Source organism: Buteo buteo, chromosome 2 (assembly GCF_964188355.1).
Source record: "Buteo buteo chromosome 2, bButBut1.hap1.1, whole genome shotgun sequence".
Classification (NCBI taxonomy): Eukaryota; Metazoa; Chordata; class Aves; order Accipitriformes; family Accipitridae; genus Buteo; species Buteo buteo.
In genome coordinates, this window is record NC_134172.1 from 48,443,130 (window position 1) to 48,469,703 (window position 26,574).

The following is a 26,574-nucleotide window of genomic DNA, read 5'->3' on the forward strand; positions in this document are numbered from 1 at the left end:
CATGATTTTCTTTTTGTTACTTGTGCCAGGTTTACAGACTTTTCACAGACCTACCGATGACTATTGCCCATTTCTTACTTGCAAGAGTACAGGTTCTGGCAGGTCCTCCATGAACCCACTGCTGTCTGACTGGCAGCTGCTTGTTCTTGTCACCATCACCTCTGCTGTGGAAAACAAAAGAATAAGAAAAATTAGAAAGACAGAAAGCAGTACCAGGCCAAAATGAATATAGAGCTAAGCAGGGGCACTTTAAATGTACATTTCTAGAAATATTCTTGATCCTGGCCAGAAATCTGCAATATTGCTACAGCCAGAAAAAAAGTCACAAAATGTGCTCAGGATAGCTACTGCTGATGTTACTAAGCATTGACTTATTCACCAGTGTAATCATCAACTGCAGATTTCAGATTTAGATATATTCACACAACATACACAGTGTAAATAACCTATAAAGCAGCCAATCACTTTTTTATCCTTTGCTAAAAATGTTGACTTTTGAGCGTTAGAACTGGCTCAGACCAAGTCTCATTTATACCTATGTAGTTTCAATGTCTTCAGCCAGGAGACTCATGCAGGGAAAGGGAGCTGCCCTGGCCTCTCCCTAGACCAGTTTGTCTCTACTTTGATGCACCATATATCATCTTTGTTGTTTTTTGGTCTGAGTACAGGAATTCACAGTAACAAGCAGAGATGATGTAGGGTTGCATGGCAAGACATAAAGGCAAGAGGAAGATATTCTAGATTTACTCCAGAAAAGGATTCTAATCTAGCAGCCACATCATCTGGCTAAATCAATTCTTACCCCAACTTTTGCAATTAAATAAATTATACACCATTAACTAGCTGATTTCATTAATAAAAGCCAAGCCTCTTTAAAAGTGCAAGTGCTTGAAAGTAAACCCTCAGTTATCCTGTACATCCCAATGCCTCTCAGCCCTTGGATAACTGGCACTTTCAGATAACCTTCATCCTCAGATAATGCCCTCATTCTTAGATACCTGGCACAAAACGAGAGGTAGAGTTGGGGGAGCAGGCTGAGGGAGTCTGCTAGGGGAGGGAAGGGATGGGGACTGAGACACTCTGGATACACTTCCTCTCTTGTTCCTTGCTTACATAACCACTACTGAATCCTAAGGTTTTTTATTTTCTGGTTATAGCTGTGAAAATATGACAATTCACTTAGTAGTTCTGAGACTCAAGTTATTAATTCTCATTTGTGTGAACTGGAAAATGCAAAAAAAAAAAAAAAGTCTAAAATTATGTTTTCACATATTAACAGACTATGGGCTTTATTAAATATTTCTTCGGCATTATTAAATATTTCTTGGGCATCAGTTAATGAAAATGACACAATCTATTTGTAGGCAGCAATTGTAAAATCAAAACCAGGTATAATTTTATGTTTTTTAAATTAATTACTTGCATTGTCAGTCCTGGTATCATCAGCAGCACACCAGTCACTAACTCACTTTCCTATTTCAGATGAGAAATATGTGGTTCCCATCTCACACATTACAAACTCTGCAGTGATGTTGCTGAAAATTGCCTGGTTTGTGGGTGGTCTCAAAACTCATCCTTGCAGTTTCCCACAAGCAACATCATGGTTCAGCTTCTCCCCAAGGGAGACTGCTCTACAGATTCTCTAAAGTTTTTTTTTAAGCTGTTTCAATTACCCTTTGCATCTTTGCCAGCTGTTGCTTCCAGTGTGTCAGTCTGGCCTATGGTTTTCCATACATAAAAATGAAGAAAGAAAGGCTTTGAAAAATTTTGAAAAGCTGAAATGTTTCAGCTGCTGTAGGTCCAACCAATTTGAGACTCAAATTATTCGAGTCTCAAATACTCAATTGTATCCTACAATCATAACAACCGACCTTCAGGCTTTAAAGTCTGCAGAGTTAGAAGCCCACATTATCTGCTTACTTAGTGTTTTAAGGTGCCTGTTTTTCTTCTGAGACACATAGGATACCAAAGTGGCTGTTTTTCTTGGCAGGCTCTAATATCCAGCGAGGATACCCATAGCTTGAGTTTCTACTAGGAGATTGACTCTTTACAGGTGTGCGTCCAAAGTGGGTCTTTGCTAGTTCTCCTAGGACAAATTACTCTATCTACCAGGTATCTGAAAATGTCCAGGCTGGATGCTGGTAATGGTTTGTCCCAGAACAGACTAGCTTCTAAAGCCCTTTCAGCAGTGGCCAAGGTCACGTTTAGGGACACCACTTCTTCACAGCAAAAATTCCTCATGTTTAAATGAACTAAAGCCTTTTAGCAACTGAAATATTGTCTTTAGGAGGGATAGAAGTTGGCCAAAAGGATGGGGGAGAAGGTTGGCAAAATTTACATAGTTTATTTTGACATTTTTAAATGCTCTCACCTTTCTCGTTCAAATGAGCTTTTTTTTTTTCCTGGGAGCAACTTAATTTTTTCATTTGAAGAATGGTGCAAAAAAATGGGTTAAATCACCTGAACATTAAGCAAAATATGTTTTTGCTTCTAGTCTACCCAAACTGCATTTTTCCCTCGATAATTTGGTTTAGCCACTGAACCAAAATATCCATTATTCATGTAGCTCTGCTCAGTTCTCCTAGTGCGTGGAGACACCCAAACCTGTAGAGATTCTGCAAATACATGCAGAGCATCACACCAAGGAAAGATAAAGTATGTTTGGAGAAGAAGTAGAGACGCAGACCAGTATTCAACTATGAACTAAAAATTACAACTCTGGGCCCTGTACAGAGAATACATCTGGTTATGCTGGAAAGAGGAAAACTGAGAATCGCCCCTGAAGGTCTTGGTGAGGAAAACCTTGGCTCTTCGCCTTTCTGTGCTAATTGAACTGGGATAGTTTAGCTCCTGCATCCCATTTCTGTTCTGCCTGAATTTTAAATAAAAATAGGTTAGAGGAACTTACTAATCGGGTTTCTGCTTCATTTTGTATCGCATAAGAAAGTACATGCCTTCCAAATCCCAAAGGTCCCACAGCTTTCCAGCCCTTACTTGATCAATCCAATTTCATTAAGAGACTTCTTCTCTCCCCTTATTTGCATGCAGACACAGTGGCTCTCATTTTCAGCAGCCTTCAGTGCAGGAACTTTCTGAAACTACCAGGCTCCTAGGTTCAACATTAACAAAAGAATATTCCCTAATTAGTAAAAAAATAAGTGCTGGCGTACAGTTCTGCATTCTTCTGAAGACTCCACAGCTGGTTTTCTGTGGACTTGGCTGCAAACAACACAGCCTCTTTCTAGGTTCCAGCCTGGAGAATGGTTGCAAACTGTAAAAGATGCCATGAGAATTACTGCACTGCTTGTAAATAATAGCACATTTTTTGCATGTCTTTTGAATCACATTAACCTTGATGAATGTACTTCAATATTTGTTTTCTACATAATTTGAGTACGTGGGGAAGCATAGGCACAAAAACTTCAAATGCAAGAGCATTTGTGCAAATTTGAACTTTAAATTCACAAATTAAAATCTGGACTGCTCATCCTGTCATAGGAAAACGCAGAATGGCTAATTACAACCTAGCAGTGCTGTTCAAATTGTAGATATTTTTGTAGCTTTTAAAATGTTGCTGGACATTGATATGGATAAATATTTCTAAAACTATCTGCTACATACATGGGACTAAATAACACACAGAGGCCACAATTTAGTCAGATATTTTGTAAAAGAAAAAGAAGCCTGAAGGACTTACTTAGAATAAGACTTTCCCACTTTGCTCTATAGGCAAAGGCATTTTTGCAGTATCTCTTGCACAAAACTCTCAAGGCATTAACTTCATTACACCTTAGACATTCTGGCTAAATTCAGCAGGGAAATTAGATTCAGGCCTAAATCTATGCATAATATTCCCACACCCAGAGTTAAGTGGACAGACAAATATCTCACTGACTGGGCCTTAAGAAACACATTCATTCAACCAGTTGAATTCAACAGTAGTCAAATGCAGTAAGAGATGGGGTGAATGAAGATCACACCACATCCACAGAAGTGCCAGAATTGAATGGATATTTTATTATATTTTGGATGCTTTGGTTTTTTGCTTCTCAAACACAGGCATCAAATGCTAAAATGCTTTGTCCACCAAAGCTGCTCAGCACTATGGCCCTTACGACAGCGAGTGGAAGATGTGAAGGCTCTGATCCTCCAACACAAGGCAAAAAAATCAAGAATTTCTATCTTACATGACATTTTCAAACAGTACTTTCAAAATAAAATGGGTTCATTTTGAGTAGTTAACTGCATCCTTCCCATTTAGATGTTTCACTCTATCTCCTCCTGCTCTGCAAATTGATAAATCTGTATATTATCCTTAACAACACTGCCCTGCCTATGGCATCACACAAAATGATGTTGCAGGGTGAGCTGGCTACGCGCTAGAGGAATACATCAGTTGCACGGCACAGTTACAGATGCTCCAGTCCTACGATGGCAGAGCTGCTGCAGCTTACTCCCCTCTCCTGCTACTCAGAGGATAGGCACCACTAATTTTTAAGTATCGCACACCACGATATGGCCATTAAGAGCTAATAAAACTCCACTGAAAATGTGTGTTCTGCATAAGCCAAAAAGAACCCTTTTTTTAGTGCTGTTATCCAGAACAGTGGACTTTCTGAAGCTCACTCAGCCTTGGTGCATTGGAAGAAATAATTTTGTACAACTTTCAGGATTTTGAGAAAAGTTGTTATTTGTATCAGTTCCCATGTATGTGGAAAAACTTGATCCCATGTAAATGTTCCATAAAATCTGTTCGTTCCCAGCATATCGTACTGTCTTTCCTTAATCTAAGAAGTAGCTTCCCCACAGACAACTGCACCGATTACTGATTATTGCCTATGAACATGAACATTTCATTTAGTGCCACTGAAATCTCAAAGGAAAAGTCTATTCTTAGTCTTTTTTTTTTTTAATATCCCTGTACAACTTCTGTAACACTGATTCACTTTCCGCATTGCAGAAACGGCGATGAACAAGCAAACTGAGGTGAGAAAGATCTGGTTTATACTTCTTTTCTGGCCAAACGCAACACACAGTTCTACAACTTGCCCTTAAGAGGGTTCAGTCCAGAACCGCTTGCCGCTGGAGCAGAGCTGCAGCACTCACCTCTCTCCGTACAGCCACAGCTCGGGCTTGTGCTGCATTTCAGGAGAACAGTCACCAGATGGCAGCAGCACATAAACCACAAACCGTGTTTTCCAAAGGCCGGCACAAACCAGAGTTTTTATTCACCTCCTGCAATTTTATTTTTCAATGACATTACAGCAGAAATTAGATAAACCATCTTATTAGAATAGCCATATTATTTGAAAGCAAATAATACACCCCAAAATGCACCAGATGCAGCAAAAGCTCCTATTTTTATTCAAAGCCAAGTGTAACTATTCAATTTGTCTATCCCCTGCTCCCTTTGAATTGAAGGGGAATTTCATGTCAATCATCTTACACAGTGTGATTGGGTGAAAATATTTTTTAAAAAAGCTCTACACAAAGCGATTTCTATTATTAATTGTGCCCCGCTGTGCTGGTACATGCTGTATGAACGGAACAGGAGAAAGCTCTGTGCCCAGAAGAGCAAAACCTGGCTCCTCTGAGGAATTTCCTCCTGCTTGTCAAAGCCCTGTTCCCCCAGCTCTCACCCAGTCTGCAGTGTTCTTTTCCCCATCACTTTAGGTACCACTGGCATATGGAAGACTTCAGGTATACTTTTCTTTCTGTGGGGGTGAAGCCAGACTCATTGTGAACAAGGGGGAAAGCCCTGCAGCCCCCGTGACTGCAGCCACCTCAGGTGGGACACGAGCGCATGTATGCTGCACCCCGAGGAGGTGAGACAGGGCCGGGGGGGACGCAAGGTGGGGGACACATACGTCACGTGACAGCTGCCGATATTTTCTTCATCTCCGCGTTCAGCCTGCAGTTCTTTACATGTTTATCATGGGGGTCTGGCTGTCACAGCCATCATTAGCAGGAGACACGTGCGTAGCTCCAGGGGCCCTGGGAGCGCGCACGCCGTGCATGCTTCTTGTCCTCCTGCGCAGCCTCCCCCTCCTCACCCAGGGCCCGGCTCCCCGCAGAGCTTTGGGTGCCCACGTCCCCCTCGGAGGACATTGGCCTAGATGCTCTCCAGATATCAGCCATAAGTGCTTGAGGGAACCAGGTCACAGAGCATTAAAGACACAAACTGTGCTGGCCCAGAACATGACAGCAATAGCTAGGTAGCAAATCTACGTCTATTGTCAGAGCATTCAGCTTCAGTCCTCCTCCAGAACACCCGAGGAAAAAAGCAGTTTTGCACCAAGTTCCAGCCAAGTTTTTGGCTTAAGATTCAGTGTATGGTATGGTTATGTCTAGCATGCTCGTGGCACAGCACAGCCGGCAGGCAGAGCACAGCAGCCTGGAGCGCTGCCTAGGTTGCAAAAGCTGTCTAAAAAGCAGGGTGAGAGGGTGCACTGTCAGCTCCACAATGCTGTGGCTGACAGCCACTGGTACCTGCACTACATGCGAGCATGCTTTAAAGGTGATGCACATGCTTACTGATTTAAAACTAGCTTCAGTACATCTGCTGCGTGCTACAGTCAGCACCGCGACAGCAGGTATAAATATACTCCTTTGTGAAATGCCTGGGGCTGGTGGGTGGGTTGGTTGGCTCTCTCTTTCACTCTCTTGCTTTACAGGTTGTCCTGAGCTCCTGTGTAGAAGGAAGCTTTGGAGAAGAACTGAATTAGCTGATAATATTCTGTAAAGCTATTCGTTAAAGAAAAATGAAACCATTTTAATTTTTTTTTTGACTGTTCATTTCCCCTCCTTCCTACCCAAATCAGACATGAATACGGGCAGGGGAAGCATGTTCTCTACCTTGTACATGACAGAAAAGGATGTAATTTCCTGCACTAGTGAACCCTGTGCCTCTCTAGAGAGGGTCAGAACTGACATCTGTGGGCACTGGTGGAAGAGGTTCACCATCCAGAAGTCTCCACCTTTGCCCCTTTCAAGAATATCCCCAGTACAATTTGGTCCACAACTCTGGAAACCTCCTTTAACAGGTTGGCTGGAGCTACAGAAAGTAATTAAAGTAGCTGGGGACAGAGGTCATATCAGGTTTGGTAATACAGATCAACATCATGAATCTCCCACACTGTTGCTCAGAGCAGCGGACGCATCCCTGCAAACTGCCGTGATCCTGAGCAAGGCCTTCCCCCCAAGTCAGAGTTTCCCATCACCTCCTGCCTGTCCTACACAAGAACACACTGCCCTAGAAATGGTACAAGTATAAATGAGTAATCCAAGAGCTGAATTTGACAGGAAAAGAGAGAACACTATAGGCAGTTCTCTGTGATAAATGATGTTTCTGCAGTCTGGGAGGTTAGGAGTAGTGATGAATCTAGTCAAAACCTGAAATTGCAGTCACTTTGACAATGGTCTTTTATCTTCCCTCAGCTGATGAAACAGCTTCAAACTTTGCCAGATCCTCCTCCTACTTTTCCTTGAGAGTCAGTATCACTTCCATCTTATTTCAACTGAGCTTCAGCCAACTGTCATTAATTCAGATTCGTGCCGCTGCCAAATGTCGGGAGAGACGGGTGATGGTTGTGTCTGCTTCTGATGAAAATGAGAGGTAGAGCTGAATGTCATCAGCCTACACTGTAGATCATGTTACATCACAACTTCTCCCAGTAGCAGCTGCACAGAGATAATGAATAAAAAATAGGCAATCGCAAGGAGCCTCATAGGGCGCTCTGCAACTGAGAGCACCTCACAAAAGGGAGGATGGCTTCCAGCAACTCTTACAGAGACCTTTGAGAAAAATGAGTGAAAAGCCCCTATGTTTTTGCTAGGTCCTACAACTTCTGCATGGTCAGCAGTGCCCAAAGCAACTGGGAGGCCAGAGCAGGTATCTGGCTTTTGGGTGTTACTTTGTAGAGATCAACAGTCAATTATAATAGCTCTATTTCCATGGTAATAGCCATTAAACTGCATTCAGGGGGTCTAAGAGTGTCAGGCTTGGTAAGCTTGCCTCTCTTTGTCAGTGATATTTTCCCAAGGAGAAATGCTAAGTATCAGCCAGTAGTTGACAAGTATGTAGGCAATGTATGGAATAAGAATCATGTTTCTCATCTGTAAAGAAATCAGAGTTCTCCAGAGCATAAAAATATACCCAGAATAACAACAAAAGGTCCCCTTCTCACAGGTGTCACTGACAGTGAGGTGAATCAACCCTCTCATAGCAGCCATGGCAAAGCAATGTGGTGCCATCAGAAAAAGTATGTAAGTTCTCACAAAGCTGCCTCAAAAGCCTAAACTGGATGTGGGGTTGGGATTTTTGAATTTTGCAGCAAGGTTCAAAGGGTCAGTCTGTCAACTGGAACAATTAGTATAGCAACATGGAGGTCTGTGACTGCACAGGCAAGGCTCTGATCCTCCTATGGTCTGTTGAGGGCATGGGAAGAAAAAGCAGGGAAGGAAATATTAGAAAAGACCTTTCAAGGTCTCAGCACAACTTTAGCATAACTAGATTTCATTTCAGAAGTTTTCTTGTTTAAAAGGCTATCACTGTTAATCTAAACCAATGTCTCTTAAGTATTTGATTGTCCTCCTGGATACCTAAGGTATTTTATGATTCTTCCCCCCCCCCCCCCAAAGATTTAAACAACAGCAGGTTTTATAACTTTCACTGGGCCATCTGCCTTAAGTATGCAGTGTGTGCATATCCTTTCCCACTAGGATGAATCAGCCTGCTTCAGTAGGACCTAAAATGACACATATATGCAATGAAACGTTATAAATGTGCAATGACTTTTAGGAATGCACTCACTGAAAATCCTACAACCCCTCAAAGCTCTTGGGATGGCTGCTTAGATCTGAGGACCACAGGTAGGGTGTCCCGACACCACTGGTGGGTGGCGTGACTGCCCAGAAGCCATTTCAAAAGTCTGCTAGACTTCCTTTCTTTGCTGCCCATCTAGTTTCTGTACTCGTGAGCGTGGCATCACCACCTCCTGGGTGTCCATTGTTATGTTTTGCTGAACTTAGACATACACCTGTGCATGAGATACATCAAGGAGGACTGTGGCAAAGCAAAGCAGCCAGGGTATTCTCAAGAGCTGCAGAAGTAAATTGTCTTTCTAGGAGGACTTCACTGAGGGGACCAGACAACTCAGGATGTTTCTGGATGGGGAAAAGATGCAGGAAGGTTTGAAGACTCGTCATTTCACAACGTTGCTTTTCACTTTACTCTTTTCTCTGTCTCTGCTTCTTTCTGGGACCACAGGATTTTCTCTCCAGACTTCTTCAGGATACAAAATGCATTAAAATGATATGGGTTCCTCTTATTCTCACTTACAGATCCCTTATGTAAGAAATGGGAAAGAATAAGAAGGCTTTTACATGGTTCATGTGCAGAAGATGGGAAAAATATGGGCTGCGGCATCATAAAACAAATGAAGGCAACCCAAAGCAGCCTTAAAGAAGGTGGATGTCTCCTTTGTGCCAGGTCACCTGCAGAAGATAAAACTGTTGCAAAGAGGGATCTATCTATTATGGATCTATTATTCATCACGTTTTATGAAGGGAGGACTCATATTTGGAGACTGTATGTGATCATTAACCAATGGCAAAATTTAACATAAATGTCAGGCAATATCAACACAAGAGCAGTTGTAGGACATTTTTAAGTTCAGCTCCTGATTTTGGCTGCAGCTTTAGCAAGTCTTCCCTTTGGCTGTCTCTTTGCCTTTCCCTTTCCTTTAATCTGTACTTAAAACTAAAACTCATTGTGTTATATATGAAGAAAAACAGTGTTATGTAGGCACTACAGCAAATAAGAAATGTGAAATAGCTGTTCACTTCTTAATACTGAAACTAGAGAAAGGTACACAGAAGATCCTGTACTCTTTGAAGCCTAGGAATACCTGTGCCTATTCTTCTTGCACTTTTGTAGACATTGCTCCTGCAGTTGCAGGCAGACATTACAATGGATAATGGATAATAAACAGGATTCACGTTCTTGGCACTCAGTCAATTAAAAGAAATACCAATTGCATTCTGCAAATATTCCCATGGTGCCAAACCATCAGAGGAGTTGGTGAGTAGGAGGAGTGAAGGTGTGATAATTCAAAGAATTGCTACTTGATAAGTCACAGGAGCTAATGTGTCAGCTCAGCGCACAGGGAAGCTAGGACGTTCCCAGCTGCCGCAAAAACTGGGTGCATGCGATCCCTGGCACCACTCGTTGGGACAAGATGAATCACAAGCGCTTCGGTAGCAAGCTACCATGTCACAGCGAGCCAGATGGAGGTGGTTACTTCCCTGATTGATTGCCTCTTGGGCTACCAAGGGCTTTTCCAGCAGGCTAATGCCTTTCTCTTGGCACTCAAGTGCCCGGGAGCAGTGTGTCCGCTCAGGTCAGCACCGTGCAGGAATTCCTGCCTTTTGGGTGTGTGGCCGCTCCGCAGAGGGAGAGGGAAGTTAATAAGGAGCAAGGAGGAGCGGGTGACTACAATGTGCACTGAAATAACACCGACTTCCGATGCCTCCCTAATAGACATTGCTGCTAATGAATTTTCAGGCACGTGCTGAGTTAACGGGGGTGAGCAACATTGAAACATCCTTTAGTTAAACCCAATGCTTTACAAAGGCTAATTGAAAAAGGAAGGAGCAGCAGGGGTGGGGGAGGGAGAACAAGGCAGAAGAGGGGGTGGAGGGGGAGAACAGCTCTATTTTTCAAGTGCTGAATATGAAATCCCTGCAACAGATGAGTTTACATGCAAGCCTGCACCTCATCAGGGCAAAGATACAGTGAGTGGAGTCAAGTAATTTTCCTCTGCACACAGCATCCCCAGCCCCTTACCCTGCCCAGCCAGCTTTCTCAACTGTGAGCTTTAGAATATAAACAGCCAATAAGTAAGGACAATAACTGTAGTTCCTGCTGAGAGCTAACTCTGTCTGTCATGCATTTGCTGGGTCCTAATACAGGACAGTGAATAAAGCTTCATTACAGAACAATGGAGTTAGCTGCCAGAGCCTACAGATTTGAATAAACAACAAATAAGCAACATCTGCTCCAGCATATGTGTATGGTAAAAAAAAAGTCACAAAATAAAAGAATTTGTAAATGCCAAAAGCAACACTAAACTGCCAGTGCTACTGTAGAGTGAATTTTTAATTGCACATGCATACAGGCAGGCTGTGGGTATTAGTCTCACATATGTCTGGTTGCTGCCAACCTGGGAGTATAGATGAATTTAATTAAATAAGGATTATCCCTTCTCCCCAGTACAATTACTTATTTATAACAATGATAAAATTGCCTAATAAAAAAGATTGTAATATTTTTTAAAACAGAGCTAGAAAACACTCTGCTTTCCCTGTAAGTCATTCAGGGATGTTTGGGGGGTTTGAGCGTCTTTTAAAATTAAGTCTCAGCATTCTGCCAAGAGAGAGGGAAAAAAAGCCTTATCATAAAGCCTACTGCAGTTAAACAGCCAGAATCTACATTATGGAGAAATATAAAGAAGACACACAGCAGCCAGGGAATTGGCTTTCATGGGGAGTGTAGAAAATTAAGCAATTGGACTAAAATTGAGGCCAGGCTACAGAGCCAAGGGACAATACCACTGGGACAAGTACTTCTATAAGTCACCCGTCTCTAACATGCTCCATCTAGGCAAAGTAGTCTGTTCCTGTCTACCTCTATTTCTTCTCATAGTGGGCACCTTGCATTTTCCCACTCAGGTGAGTTTCCATTTCTGCAGGGTCATGTCAGGCTCTCACATCTGCATCATCACTCACACCCTTTCCAACAGAGCCCACAACCAGATGAGAGTGGGCCCTTATGGTATCAGGCACAGCACAAGCCTTGAGAAATAGGCAGCCTGTGCCCCAGAGAATTTGGAGGCCAAATCTAAATTCAGGCATGCTCTCCTGGGAGCTGAGGTTTTCTTTGTGTAGGCTTCTGATGGACTCTATTTCCCACTCACTCCTATTTTGAGGACCCCTGCTTATGGGTCTGAGCCACATTCTGCTGAATTTGGTAGGAACCTTCTTAAGAGCTAGGTATTATTCACTACTAACAATATTACATTCACAACTGGCAATTTTTAGACTGTTTCCATGATGCACAGCAAGTTGAAGTCGCAATAAAACTCCCATGGGTATGGAAGGGTATGCAATTTAAGAGCAGTGGGAAAAAGAGAGAGAATATGAAAAAAGCCTGTAAAAAAAAGCCGGAAATCTCCACTTTAAATTTAGGCCAAGCATCAATGGCAGTAAAACAACAGAGAAAAAGAGAGAGAGAAAGAGAGATTCCAGTGTTTAAACAAAACTCTAAAATAGTATCATGGTTCTGCAAAGGCATAAATCTTACATAAGTTCACTTTGTTCGTATGATTTTGATTGATCACTTAACTGGATGACAGTCCTACCAGAATTAAAAACAAATAATTAATTTCTGCGTTTTCTGTCATGAAATCACTACTAATTACATGCTTATTCCTATGTCTTAAAAGAGTATTCAGGGCATACAGTTATTTTTACCCTTTACATTGTGATTGATACACCTATACAATCTGCTAAATCCTTTAACTAATGCCTTTCATCATTAAATAACACAGTCATTTTTTAGAGATGGACAAAGAAAGGAAAAAACATTTGTGGGTACGTTATTACATTTTGAATTTTTTCCCCACTGGGCTATGTCCACATTCTCTTTTTTTAATTTCTCACTGAATGTTTGTCCAAATGGTGTTTTTCACTGCACCAGTCCTGGGGAATTGCTAATCTTTGTACAGATACTTCTATGAGCAAGACTACTGGTATGGGGGCTCATGTTTGTTCACGAAGATCAAGACATCCATCAGAGAACAAAATCAAAGTAACCTCACGTAACTCAGGTAACAAATCATACAGTCTGAATAGCAACAAGGACCTGACATTAAGCCCCAAAAGTCACTGGAGCCACACATTGACAGATTGGACACAAACAACCCTGCCAGAAGATGTGGCAATAGCAGCTGAATGCCATAGATACGCCATGTATTACACAGTTAAAAAACCCCCTAGTAGAACAGCAAACTTATGCTTACAGATAATTTGGTAACAAAAATAAACCTTCCAGAATAGAGGAGTTCATGATTTGCTCTTATCGCCTTTACGGAGCTCTAACATTTACCAAGAAAACCCCACACACTTTGATGAAAACACTGCCCTTGCTGAAGTCAGTAGGACTTATGCCACTGCCTTCAACAGGCTCATGATTTCACTCCTGCAAATCCAGCTGCCACTGCAGCCAATGGTATCTGTGAATGACCAGCACCAATGCATATCTGATTTTTTTTTTTTTTAGATACCTGTGTATGAACTTGGGTTGCTTAATTATTTGTGCTGGCTCCCCCAAAGTAATATAATGTAGTCCTCAAAAGGTGAGGGCTTACCAAACTTTCACTTTTGCCCCTTGCTATCTGCTTCTTGCACTTCGGTTGCAGCAACCCCATGCAGCACTACAGGCTTGGGGAAGAGTGGCTGAAAAGCTGCCCAGCAGAGAAAGACCTGGGGGTGCTGGTTGGCAGCCGGCTGAATATGAGCCAGCAGTGTGACCAGGTGGCCAAGAAGGCCAACGGCATCCTGGCCTGTATCAGAAATAGTGTGGCCAGCAGGAGCAGGGAGGTGACTGTTCCCCTGTACTGGGCACTGGTGAGGCTGCACCTCGAGTACTGCGTTCAGTTTTGGGCCCCTCTCTACAGGAAAGACATTGAGGTGCTGGAGCGTGTCCAGAGAAGGGCAACCAAGTTGGTGAGGGGCCTGGAGCACAAGTCTTACGAGGAGTGGCTGAGGGAACTGGGGTTGTTTAGTCTGGAGAAGAGGAGGCTGAGGGGAGACCTTATTGCTCTCTACAACTACCTGAAAGGAGGCTGTAGCGAGGTGGGTGCTGGTCTCTTCTGTCAGGTGGCTGGAGACAGGACAAGAGGAAATGGCCTCAAGTTGCAGCCAAGGGAGATTTACGTTAGATATTAGGAAAAGTTTTTTTACTGAGAGGGTTGTCAGACATTGGAATAGGCTGCCCAGGGAAGTGGTTGAGTCACCATCCCTGGAGGTATTCAAAAAGCGAGTAGATGGGGTACTTCAGGACATGGTTTAGTGGGCATGGTTGATGGTTGGACTCAATGATCTTGAAGGTCTTTTCCAACCTAAATGATTCTATGATTCTTGCTACTTATTAGTTCTTTCACATTAAATTTCTGCCTCATTTAAAAAACCCAAACTGCCAGTCCTGCTTTAACCACTGGTTAGCAAGGGTCCTTGGAGAGCAAGGCTGACTGCTACCTGCTCTGGAGAAAGCTCCGTTTCCCCAGTACTGCCACCCCTGACAGCAAACGCTTCTCAGGATCCAAGCTGATTGCCCCAAATGACAGCATAACATCTGGTCTAACAGCTTTGCTTTTATTCCTTTCACAGACTCCTCAAGTAACTTATTTTCTAACACATGATTCAATGCTATGTCCAGTCATGTGGTGATAGTCTATGTGGTATAGGAGACTCAGATGATGGGGTAGAGGCCATCCTGCCACCAGAACGTCCTGGTTGCACAGTCCTGGTTGAGCTGGGTACAGGGTGGCTGAAGAGCCACTGTGTCCAGTCTGCTGGTTGACTAATCTCCTAGGGATCTGAGAGTTGGCTAATAACGGGTCGTCTGCATCTGGCAAATAATTCACCAAGCAGGAGCAAAGCTTTGGTGTCGCTTGGAAGAGTAGAGCAGTCTGCTTAAAGCATCAGACAGGCTCAAAGCTGTACAGGTGAGGTAGCCTTTTCATGTGTACTCATCGTGTCTCCCTGACAAGCCGAGTGTATTTTACAGCCCTATGATTTATCAAGTCTTATGAGCTAGACTGCCATGTCTAGAATAATGCATCCAAATGCCAGAGGTGATGGGAGCGGAGAAGGAAAACCTATTGTTAGGATAAACTTTAAAAGCAGCTACATGGGAACAGTGTTTTAAAAACAAAACTGGCTAAATTGTCTGTTTCATAACACTCACCTGAAGTGGTGTCAGGAGCATTTCCACATAGACTTTCATCCTCAAAACTCTGAATCTGAAAAGAAAAGGAAGAGAGGAGGAAAAATTCTTATTGATGGTAATGATTATGAGTATAAGCCTTATTATGAGGGGGGTTAGGAGTAAAAACAAAAGAAAACTTTCTGGACATTTCAAAGTGAAAACATAAAATCATTCAGATAGTTCCTTTTTTGATTGTCTCCTCTTTAAAATATTTGTTTTTGTCATAAACCAGGCTCTAGACTCAGAACCTTTCCAAGCCTTGCTCAAAGTAATCAATACATAAAGGTTCCCAACACATAAGTACACTAACAATCTTGTTTGAACAGCCTCAGAGAAATGTCCCTAGAAAAAAAAAATGACTTAGTAGAAGAAACCCAAGGCAATGTAACCATATGGAGGCAAATTCTTGCCAAAGAGTGTATGTAAGGTCAGAATTTTTTTTCCTCTAGGAATGAAGACCCATCTGACTTTTTCATATTATCCAGGGGAACATGATGTCATGGTGCTGCATAAACTCCTTCAGAGCTAATCGAAAAGGGTATCTATTAGATCCAAGTAACACATGAACATGCATGTTGTGTCTGCCCTCCATCAAATCTGTAGCTCAGGAGATCTCTAAGCCCCTCATTGTCAAAGGCTAGAATAATACAAGAGAAGAATTGCTCTATATGTGCCTGTTATTCTGTTCCCCATACATCTGCTACTGGCCATTGCCAGACTTAACACTTTAGGTGGCCTGATGGTTTCAGCAAGTTCATGGTTCTTACAGCCTTAATTTAATGATGTGGTAGAGAAAACTCAGAAGTTAAACAATATATACCCTGTCTAATTTGAGCATACAGCATTCACCAAATTGTCTTAGACATCAAACTGGAGAGTTTACGATTATCTGCATTTACTGCTCTGTCAACGTCTTCACTTTTGTGTGAGTCTCTAGTCACAGAGCTGCAAGTCCAGCATGCTAAGTGCTTTACAAAGACATATGGGCTGCTTTGGGACTATAAATTTACTGTGCTGGAGATGTCCGAAAGACACCTTCTTCTCCACTGAGGCTGATAATCAGGCCTGTGCTCTGATTCTTGAGTCAGCTCTTCCAACACAAAGACTGCACCAAACCTTGCACAGAAAAATACACCTTTGGAAGGACTTGAAAAGATAAATATCCTTTCCTTGAGAAGAATACCACCACCTTAACCTGACCTCTAATGCTTCAAAAAATGGAATTTTTTTTTAAGCCGCCCACCTTTTCCAGCCACTCGCTGCTTCCTCTCTTCTTTCCTTCCTTTCCTTCCCTCCCTCCCACCCTCCCTCCCATACTCCATATGTTTTCAGGGGGCTGCCAACCATCCCATTTCTTCTCCTTTCTTTGATTCTTACAGTAGAGCTTAATTTTTTGACTCCTTCCTTTTCCTCAGTCTTGAAGTATGTCTGGAAAGGGAAAAGTATTCCTGTAGGTATCCCAGTGGAGTCTGTATGATTGTAGAGTATGCTACCATAGCCCTTTTTCTGCAGTAGCATGGCCAGAAAAACTGCTGCTCACAAAACAACCCTAGAAGTAAGAAAGGGACCGGCAAGTATCCTGGTCTCTGCTACTTCATGTTGAACCCCCACTGACAACCCACTGTTGCTAAAGCATACAGAGAGCTGAGTATCATGGACTTTGCAGACTGGATACGAGAACATGCTGCTGTTATAAGTTATTCTGGTTTTAGGATGCTTAGCATACAGAGCGATAAAATATTTCAAACACTGCTATAAAATCAAGGCTAATTTTGTGATGCAACTTTCTGAAAGAGCACACCAGAAAATGAGCTTAGAGATAAAAAAAAGATAGGAAAAAAACCCCAACCCTGGTTAATGACTGGATCTGTAAAAATATCCTTTACCATATGTATTAGTGTTCCTGCAACTTCCTTCTATAAAAACCCCCCAAACCTAGCACTGCATAAAACGCATTGGCATCTTACACTATCACACTGGTTGAATGAATCCTACCTCAGTAACTTCAGTGCCAACTTCTTTGACAGTATCCTAACACAAAGACAATTTAAAATAATCAAAACCCCAATGAGTAGTGTAAATCCTACTGTTTTTCCCCATAATGCTGCTGCATGGTGTTTGTTGAAATAATTTACTCTAGCTTCCATCCTGAAAAAGGGAATCCAAACTTATACCATAGGTATGGGTGGAGGTACGTTGCTAGCACAATACACAAAAATCCACCTCACCTCTTCCATTTCAAATGAGTCTGGTAGCTTGCAGTTTAGGTCGGCCACTTTTCTGAGCATGTGGGCCACAAGCAAAGGTGGCTCCTTTCTTGGCCTGTATTTGGCAGGCACCTCACATGCAGGAGAAAGGTGGGGTTGTTCTTCAGCTAGGTGCGATGAAGCCCAGGCTTTCCCCGATGGAGTCGGTGGACACTGGGATGTGGGATATGCTGAGGCACCTTCATCTCTGGGGGTGTGCTCCTGGGTCAGACAGCCCAATGTAACATGTGCAGAAAAGCCCGCCTGGACTGTTGCCCTCTCAGCAATATCTGCACAAGAACAGGGTTGCTCTTTCCTGCTGGGCAAGTTGGCTTCCCCAGGTGCCAGTGAGCCCTGTTTCAGCAGCGTTGTCTGCCAAGAAGCTCTTTTCAGGAGCTGACCTATTCTTCTCCGCTTCGCTTGTGTGACCACAGGTCTGCTCTTTGTAGCATCCAGGAGAGCAGTCTCATCCCCGCCGGCATTCTGTGCTTTGGTCTGTTGGGTGTTGACGTCGGTCAGCAAAGATGAGAGGGCACTGCTTACGTGGTCAAGTACTTCCAGCTGTCGAAAACGTTCTTAAGTTTGGCAGAATGGAAGGCAACATGGTTATTAAAAAACATAATTTGAAATAGTCACATGCAACAACTATTCAATCTTGTCATTGCCAAGAAATATACTAAGTACCTCATTCAAAAGTGGCTAAATTTTTCCACTTGCTTCCAGAGGGTCCATTCAGGCTACACACAGACGTCACTGCATAGTTCTTTATATTAGACAAACACTTACACAATGTTGAATTCATTGGGTCAAGTGAAGCTGAATACTGCTTATTGTGTGAATAAAGGTTACAGAATCCAGCCTGAAATTCTCCGGTTGGCTGGGCCAGACTTGGATGCCATTTATGAGGACTTATTAAAATTCATGTGAATAAAGTTATTAAAATCTGATCTCAAATGTTTACAGCTGGAAGCTGCCCAGGATAACTGCAAAATGCATATAGCCATTAACTGGTAAAAATTGACCACAGAAGCTATGTTCTTGTTTTCATAGCAGCACAAAGTAAGACACTTATCCCCCAGAAACTCATAGCTGATATCATATAAAGGTTCCCAGATTTTTTTCATTGTACTAACCTCCTGTAATTTCTGGGTCATTTTTTCCATGGTATAACATCTAAAGAGAAGCGTATAATGCTTTCTCTAAGGGATCCTGGAGATTTCCATCACTAGAACACTGTGAAGATAATTTATACAAAGAAACGCAACACATTTGCTTGCACGTTGTGTCTGTACTTATCCTGAGGCAATGAATATGTCACCAGGACTCCTCCTTCCTTGAGACATTCATTGAGGACAGTAGATGGCAAAATGCTGACTTTCTTGGCTGCCATTTCTCTTAGAGAGCAGCCAAATTTACTGCATGCAGTCTGCATGCGGCTGTTGGTAACGCTGCTTCACTGACAATTAGACAACAAGCGGATATTTAACATGGATCTGAGTTGGTCCTTTGCATCGGGGATCAGTACCATGACATATAATTCCTGATAGTTACTATATCTCAAGAACACTCCTTTTTTCTTTGCCCCAGACATTGCCTGATTTTTAACACGGGACAAAAACGTTGCTATTGCTGCCACTTTTAAAGACATGGTCAAAGGTTTCACTTGTTGCTGTTTAAAGGAGTTATCTGATCTATCAGTATACACATTACACAGTGTTGTATAGTTTCCATTTGCATAAGTTTGAGGTGTCAGTAAATAATTTTTGGTTTTGTACATCCATTGTGCTACCACATGCTCTCCATGTAAAGCACATTTTATCCTCAGTATTTCATTCAGCTGCCACTATATCAGGCCATAAAAATGCCAAGTGCTAATGTCCTTTGACCATGGCACAGCAGTCCAGTCCTTCTTTTGATTTGAACCAGAACAAAACTTGCTCCAATTTGAAAGAGTGTTTTACATGCTGCTTAGCTTTTGTAAATTATTTCAAAGAGCTCGGGACACCTAAAGATCAAACAACAAGAGAAATGATAAATGAACAACAGAAGAAATCCCCTCGCTCATGTGCAATAATAAATACACAGGTCATGAAGAAATTAATGTCACAGACAGCCTTGCTTCATGGACTATTTCTCTCCAGGCAAGCAGTCCCTTCAGTTTCTAGGCGTGCTCCCCAAGGATCATACCTCAAATAGGCAAGAGGCTGGTAAGACCTCTGTAGTCCCTGCAGCCTGCTGCAAAATAGTCTAAAACTGTAGCACAGGTGAGATATTAAAGAACATAAACGTGGATTCATTTTCACTCGAAACTTCAGCCAAAACAGTGAATAGCCATGCTGTAAACAAGATCAATGAATCTTCAATAGAATCTGTATTTTTTATAGGGCTTCTAAGGCCTTTATGATCAACCGTTTTATACTTTAGGAGGGGAAGCTTACAGTTTTGTTCCTCCTTCCTTAAATCTGGTATTACATAGGCTGATATAGTTATCTACATGAAAGATTTGGAAGGTCTTCAGTAGGCCCCCAGTGGAATGAAGGAACACCGAACATTTCCAGAGCCAGCAAGAAATTTTCAATCAACATCTTTTTTTTTTTTTCCACAGCAAATGGCATAATTTGGAAAAAAACCTCAAAATTTTCAGCGGGAAAATCAAGACATCTGAAATTGCTCACTTTTTCTCAGAAAAAGTAAAAATGAAATTTCAGCATTGTCTACTTTGTCATTTATTAAAACATTTTCCTTTTTTTAGATTGTTTCAACTTCAGTCTTGGCAATACTGCCTTTGCTTGAATCAAAGCTGTGCTTCAGAGAATGTATGTAGCAATTTTCATTTCATTTCTCTTCTAGGGGTGGATTTACCAGCTAACATACATCTCCTCTCTCCTAGCTGACCTGTGGTGGTCACAGGACAGCCATGTATCATGGGAAATGGTGTCTACCTAATACACTCATCTCAGAGGTGAGTGAGACTTGAACTACAGCTCCAGTGAGGGCCTTGCAGCAGCTGAGACAGACAGAAATGAGTGTAAAAAAATTCACAGAAACAAGACATTAAACCCCAAGAAGATTTAGATATGGCAGCATGGAAAGGTGGTACAGAAATGTGGTGGGGGCTTTTTATTATTAAGCGTCAGATTGAAACATTTCAACATTCTGAACTAAGGTGTTCAGAAACTTGAAGTTTTCATAGATTTGGGGGGAGTCAACATATTCAGAAATATAATTACTTTTCACTTAAGATAACTCCTGATTGTCAAGTGACTTTATTTCTTCAGTTAGAAAGTGAAATATCACATCAAATGGGGTCAGTAAAATTTTCACCACTGGTGAATGATGGGGACAAGCTTTTCATTTGGATCTGACTAAGAAACTGAAAGGGTGACCGACATTTTTGAAAACACACCTTATTTTTGTGAACTGAACCTTTTGAAAACTCTCTCTGACAATGCTGGGGAAACAGCATCAGGTGAGGGGACAATTAATAAATAACTCTATAACAATCCACATGTATTTTAAAAGGTCTAATCAGCAGTGAAGGAGGCATAGAAAACTATATTTATTACCAGCAGGGAAGAGCCAGACAGAAACAGAAAAAGACTGCACTAGGAAATGAGTGAAATATGAAAGTGGAAAGGTATCACTCTGCTATGGAAGTCCTTGGTCTGTCTCACCTCCTCCTTTTTTCCTCCAGGTTTCTTGCTTCCATATATTACCTATAATCTTTCTCCTTATCTCTCACTTTCTTAGAGTAACACCTCGCACTAAATCAATTAACTTTCTCTGCTGATTCACAGAACAGGAGAAAGTAGACTGACAATGAGATAAACTCTCAGGTATTCACCAACTCAGATTAAATGATTTCTTCTTTTTCCATGGCTAGAGAGAAATGAGAGGCATTCAGACTGTATTTGCATTTAAATGGTTCAGTGATAATAAACCAAACAAGGTGACAATAACTGAATTAATCCAGCACATCTCTGGGAACAGTGGTTCAATACAGTCTTAAAATCTCTAGAAGTGGTGCACAGTCTGCCTCATTTTAGCACTTTAATTTCAATGCTGTGGTGAAGTAGTCCTCTGACAGTAAGGAGTCTGGAGTTCCCTAAATTGTTCATGGAGAGGTAAATGCCGTGGAACATCTCTAGACCTGAACCTTCTACTTAATTTACAGAGAAGGATCTTTTTGGGGGTCATCTTCTGGAGGCCTTCAAAAGCACCTATTCTCCTCATTGCCATTACAGGGAAGGTAGGCTTCTGCTTTAGAAGAGCTGGCTCATTAGATACCTGAAAATTTAGGTGCAGTATTAGTACTGAAGGCTGATAGGTTAGGTTCTGCTCATTAAAATGCAATCCATTTTAAAATCTGATAAACATGAATTTGCCATTCCTCCTTCTTGCTATAACTCACTGTAAAATCATTAGACAACCTAAGGTTAGCAAGATTGGAAAAAAACAGTTTGCAAACAAGTGCCATTTGAGGGTATTCCTCAGGCATTTGTATACTAAACCTGGTACATCTCGTTTTAGCTGTAAATCCTCTCCTGGAACACCAGCTGTAGGAAGGTACTTGTGCAAGATTACCTACATGGTCACTGAGACAGACTGGCTTCTTCTGAGAGGTGTTTTAAGCGGTGGCTGGATGATCACCTGCAGGAGTTGCCAGACTCTCTCCACTTTCTATGGAGACAGAAAGACTCTACAGTGACTAAGCTCCTTGAGATGGTGCTTCAGCTAAATGCCTGTAATTTGGTGCAGTGAACCAGGTTGAGGTTAATCACTGCATATATGGAAACATGTATTCAGTGAAAAGAGGTAAGTATCTCTGAAGGATGAATCCCACCTCTCGATTAAATGTTCCCAGTCCAGGCAAATACTTAGGAGGCCTAAGCAGATGGTGTGAAAACCCCCTCCCAAACTGTCAAAAGCAAGATAATATGTTTTGATGGACATCACTCCCACCAAAACAGAAATTCAAATCTTATCTTACTTCACAGCAACTCCCCCGTACAGATAAGCCATTAACATGTACTAAGAGTGCTCCCATTAAGGATGACTGCAGGACGAGTCATTAAATTCATACCTCGGTTTACCATTACCTGCCTTCACTGTGCAAACTCCTTCCCTCAGAGACTCTTTCTCTGCTCTCATTCCCTTCTAGTTCTCTACCTTCTTCCCTGAGGTCTCCATCCACCATCCACTCATACTGATTATCTCTGATCCCTCTCTCCTCTCTCTCAGAGGAGTTAGGGAAAGAAAGTGAGAGCTGAGAAACCTGTTTGATGTGTCAGTTTGCTGTAAATATTGAAATGTGTGCATGGGGCTTGCTATAAAAAAAGAGAGAGAGAGAAAAAAAAAAATTTTCCACAATGCTCTGACATTTCTGTTTCAATTCTCATTCCATCCATACTGCTTCCTTGGTGTAATTCTAAACAGGAATGCACAAGCTATGTGAGAGATCCTGCTTCACTGAGCATCTTAAGTAAACAGAAGATTTCAAGAGCCATCTGGCTATCCTGTGCAGCAAACATGAGGGGAAATGATGTCAAAATTGGACTTTTCAGATGGGTGATATACCAGTGAATTAACAATGCTATTTTAATGCAGATATATCTTTCGGGTGAGGACCTTGTATTCATTTCTCAGCTGCAAAATACACAAAACGAGAACTAAAACCATCCAAATGGATAAAAATCAAGACCGTGTGCTTTAAATGGTGCAATTTTATTGTACTTAAAATATGATCCTCATCTACATCTCAGGGCATATTTCAACCACAAAACTGTTAGGTTCTTGTTAGGGATTTGTGGGTCTGATGCACAAGCTCTGGCAGCTCTAGTCATGGGAAGTTAAGATCTTGTCATTTGCTCTGCACATTTCCCTGTGAGAGGGGTCCTGTAGCCACCAAAGGAAAAAGGGAATGTGAGCCTACATCTGGCCTGGCTGAATTAAAAATCCTCTATATTAGTTTACACCCCAATGACGGTGGGTACATACTAACGTGCTGCCAGTGAAGCGGCTGAGGCAATGGACCCGTGTTCAATTCTGCAGCCTTTGTGACACCAGCAACAATCTCTGGTGGTGGGGTAGGTCCCACAGGTTATGTTTTAAAATGCCACAAGATGGTAGCTTCAATACATAAATCGGAGTCCACAGCTGAAGAGAGCTATACAGTATTTCAGTCACATTAGGAAGTATCATTGCCACAAAGGGGTACATGAGCATCCTTGATGTCTCCTGAATACATGTCCCTTTTTCGTGAATTTTCTTTCTGTCCTGGTTTCAGCTGGGATAGAGTTAACTGTCTTCCTAGTAGCTGGTACAGTGCTATGTTTTGAGTTCAGTATGCGAAGAATGTTGATAACACTGATGTTTTCAGTTGTTGCCAAGTAGTGTTTAGACTAAAGTCAAGGATTTTTCAGCTTCTCATCCCCAGCCAGCAAGAAAGCTGGAGGGGCACAAGAAGTTGGCACAGGACACAGCCAGGGCACCTGACCCAAACTGGCCAACGGGGTATTCCATACCATGGGACGTCACATCTAGTAAATAAACTGAGGGGAGTGGGGGTGGGGGATCACCGCTCAGGGACTGGCTGGGTGTCGATCGGCAGGTGGTGAGCAATTGCACTGTGCATCATTTGTATATTCCAATTCTTTTATTATTGCTGTTGTCATTTTATTCGTGTTATCATTATTAGTTTCTTCTTTTCTGTTCTATTAAACCGTTCTTATCTCAACCCACGAGTTTTACTTCTTTTCCTGATTTTCTCCCCCATCCCACTGGGTGTGATTGCAGTGAGTGGCTGCGTGGTGCTTAGTTGCTGGCTGGGGTTAAACCACGACACTTTCATATGCCTCTTCTTCCCTACCCTCTCAGTCCCCATGCTATTTATGGCTAAAACTTCTCCTTTTGCCAAAATGTCTCTCCTTACCATATAGGTTTGGCCTCTCAATGTCCATCCGCTGCTTCTGAGCTTCCAAAAAGACTCGGATGTTGATTCCTTTTGCTACAGAAGCACCACTGAGGAACCGAGGAGGAATTTTATTGCAGACATCGGGTTCTTCTGTACCAAACCCCAAATCAAGCAGAATGTCCACAGGATCCTTTTCCCAGAGGGCCAGACATTCAGTAATGCTGTAGTGAAAACGTCAGGATTATTTACACCATGGTCTTGGTACCACTTTTCTCTTGCAGTAGCTATCATATGGTCTTGGTTTTTTTTAAATAATTCTCTTCCCTTCTTCTCCCCTCTTGTGGAGACTACCGCTTAAGTGAAAGTAGTCATTTTTGGTCACATTGCTAAGAGATTAATACATGTTCCTCCCCCCAGAGGAATTTGGTGGCATTGGATCTAGATAGCTTAGCAAGAACAACATTAATAAAAGGTGTAGGTTCACAGCTCTGCAGGCCCACTCTCTATAGACACAGTACAGATAAGGCATTCTGCAGCTGCCATAAGACCTCACAGGCTTTTACCTTTCAGTGGATTCAAAGCCCACTGCAGTTTCACGTAGGTTTTGGGTTTTAACTGGTACAATTGCATTTGAGATCAGACACCTGTTATTAAGAAAATTATTTTGATCTTGTTAAAATAAATAAGGACATGTCTTTTACAAACTGAGACCTTGACTGCCTATTCAAAATTGTACTTGCATATGTTGATCCCTAGATGGGCTAATACTTTGTATTCCTACCTGGAAATACATGGGAGTAACTAACCTCTGAGGAGCACTAGTGAGCAAGTGGGAAGAGCTGAGACTCTTGCATCTTGACATAACCGGACTTCCTGAAAACTCTTGCAGGGACCTGGTTGGGAAAAAACAACAATGAAAGGTGTGTATTCATGTGCTCCTCTGGGATGTCATTATGACTTTTTCCTAGAGTAAACACTTGCATTTTTTCTTGGTTTATAATGATACATAATAGCAATGCCTTAGAAGAAGAGTCGGAATGAGAGTGTGCAATACGCTTATTCTCAAGAACAGTATGTTACAGTAGGTGTGAGAACGTAGGTGTGAGGTACCAGTAAATGCTAATTATAAAGGTGGCAGAATGGCTCACTTTTGACAGATGGTGAATCTTTGGGGAACCTTTAGGGAGCACGGTTTCTCTAGCCACCTACTTCAAAAGATATAATTGCTTTTAACAAAGTTTTGGAGAGACAGGGCACAATGAGTTGCAGCAGCAGGAGTGGCACCTGAGAATAATTCTGTGCTTCGCTTCCTGTTGCGTTTGTATCGACTAATCTGCTGAGAAGTAAGTGTTTTTCAGGGCCCGCTCACTGCAAAAGGAATATCCTGCAGCATGGTAGCCTTCCTCAATAGGTAACTGGTTTTGTTATGCACAAGCTTAACTTTACCTGCACATACCTATGAAGATCAGTAGCAAATGTTTATATACAGTGGAAGCATTGTATTTTTATTTTTTTTTTTTTTAATCATTGCAGGTTATCCATCGGCTCACATCTTAAACAGGCCTAGAGGGATATGTAGATTTTTGAACTAACATTGTTGCTATCAGTTTGAGAGAAGAAAAAACAGCAACAAAAAAGAAACTAAAATTCTTCCTTTTGTCAGAAAGAAATGGAAGAAAAAAATAATTTATAACAAATCTCTACGGTGTCTGACACCTACCTCCTGTAGCTTTGCACAGTCATTTGTACCATTTCTGGTACTGACAAGGAAACTGCAAACAAGAAGAAATAAAAATAATTTATTTTCTTACACACCCCTCCCCCCAAAACAGAAATGTGTCAAACTAGAGAAAAGACCAAAAGACTGATTGCATTATGTAAGGAAACATTTTAGCCCAAGTGGCAAAATTGCAGAACAATACCATTGTGGGAAGCTCAACTCACTGTGTATGTTAGTCATAGGTAAATGCAACACATGTCAATAAGAAAGGGAAAATAGGTGCTTTTACATTTCATAAACCACCAGCAGCACACTTTCAGCCCCTGCTATTTAAAAGTAAGCACTATGAGTTGGGTTCCATTGTCTGCTGCAGAGCCATTGAAGATATACTCAGAGCAAACATGATGAAAATAAATTTTAATCCCTGCTTTTTTAGTAAAAAAATAAAATTAAAATATATTAGTTTGAATTCTCATTCCAGGACATGCTGGTACAACTTTTGTGTGTGTAATAGTTTTTCTAGTGTAACTCACTGAAATTTTGTGAATATTGATTTCTCTGGGCTTTGCATCATACTCTAAATGTGTTTGAGAAGAGCAAGACAGTTGCAGGACACTTGCAAGAGTTTCTGGAGGAGAAAATATTT

The 26,574-nt window shown here is 41.8% G+C and overlaps 1 protein-coding gene across 1 annotated transcript in view; it reads right to left on the minus strand.

Moving 5' to 3' along the window:
- Window positions 1-26,574, minus strand: part of ITPRID1 (ITPR interacting domain containing 1) — a 35,109-nt gene that overhangs the window by 7,462 nt on the left and 1,073 nt on the right. The window contains 6 exon segments of the mRNA XM_075042014.1: window positions 79-164; window positions 15,029-15,083; window positions 17,278-17,870; window positions 24,227-24,429; window positions 25,015-25,101; window positions 25,929-25,980. Coding sequence (XP_074898115.1) covers window positions 79-164; window positions 15,029-15,083; window positions 17,278-17,870; window positions 24,227-24,429; window positions 25,015-25,101; window positions 25,929-25,980 — 1,076 coding nt within the window.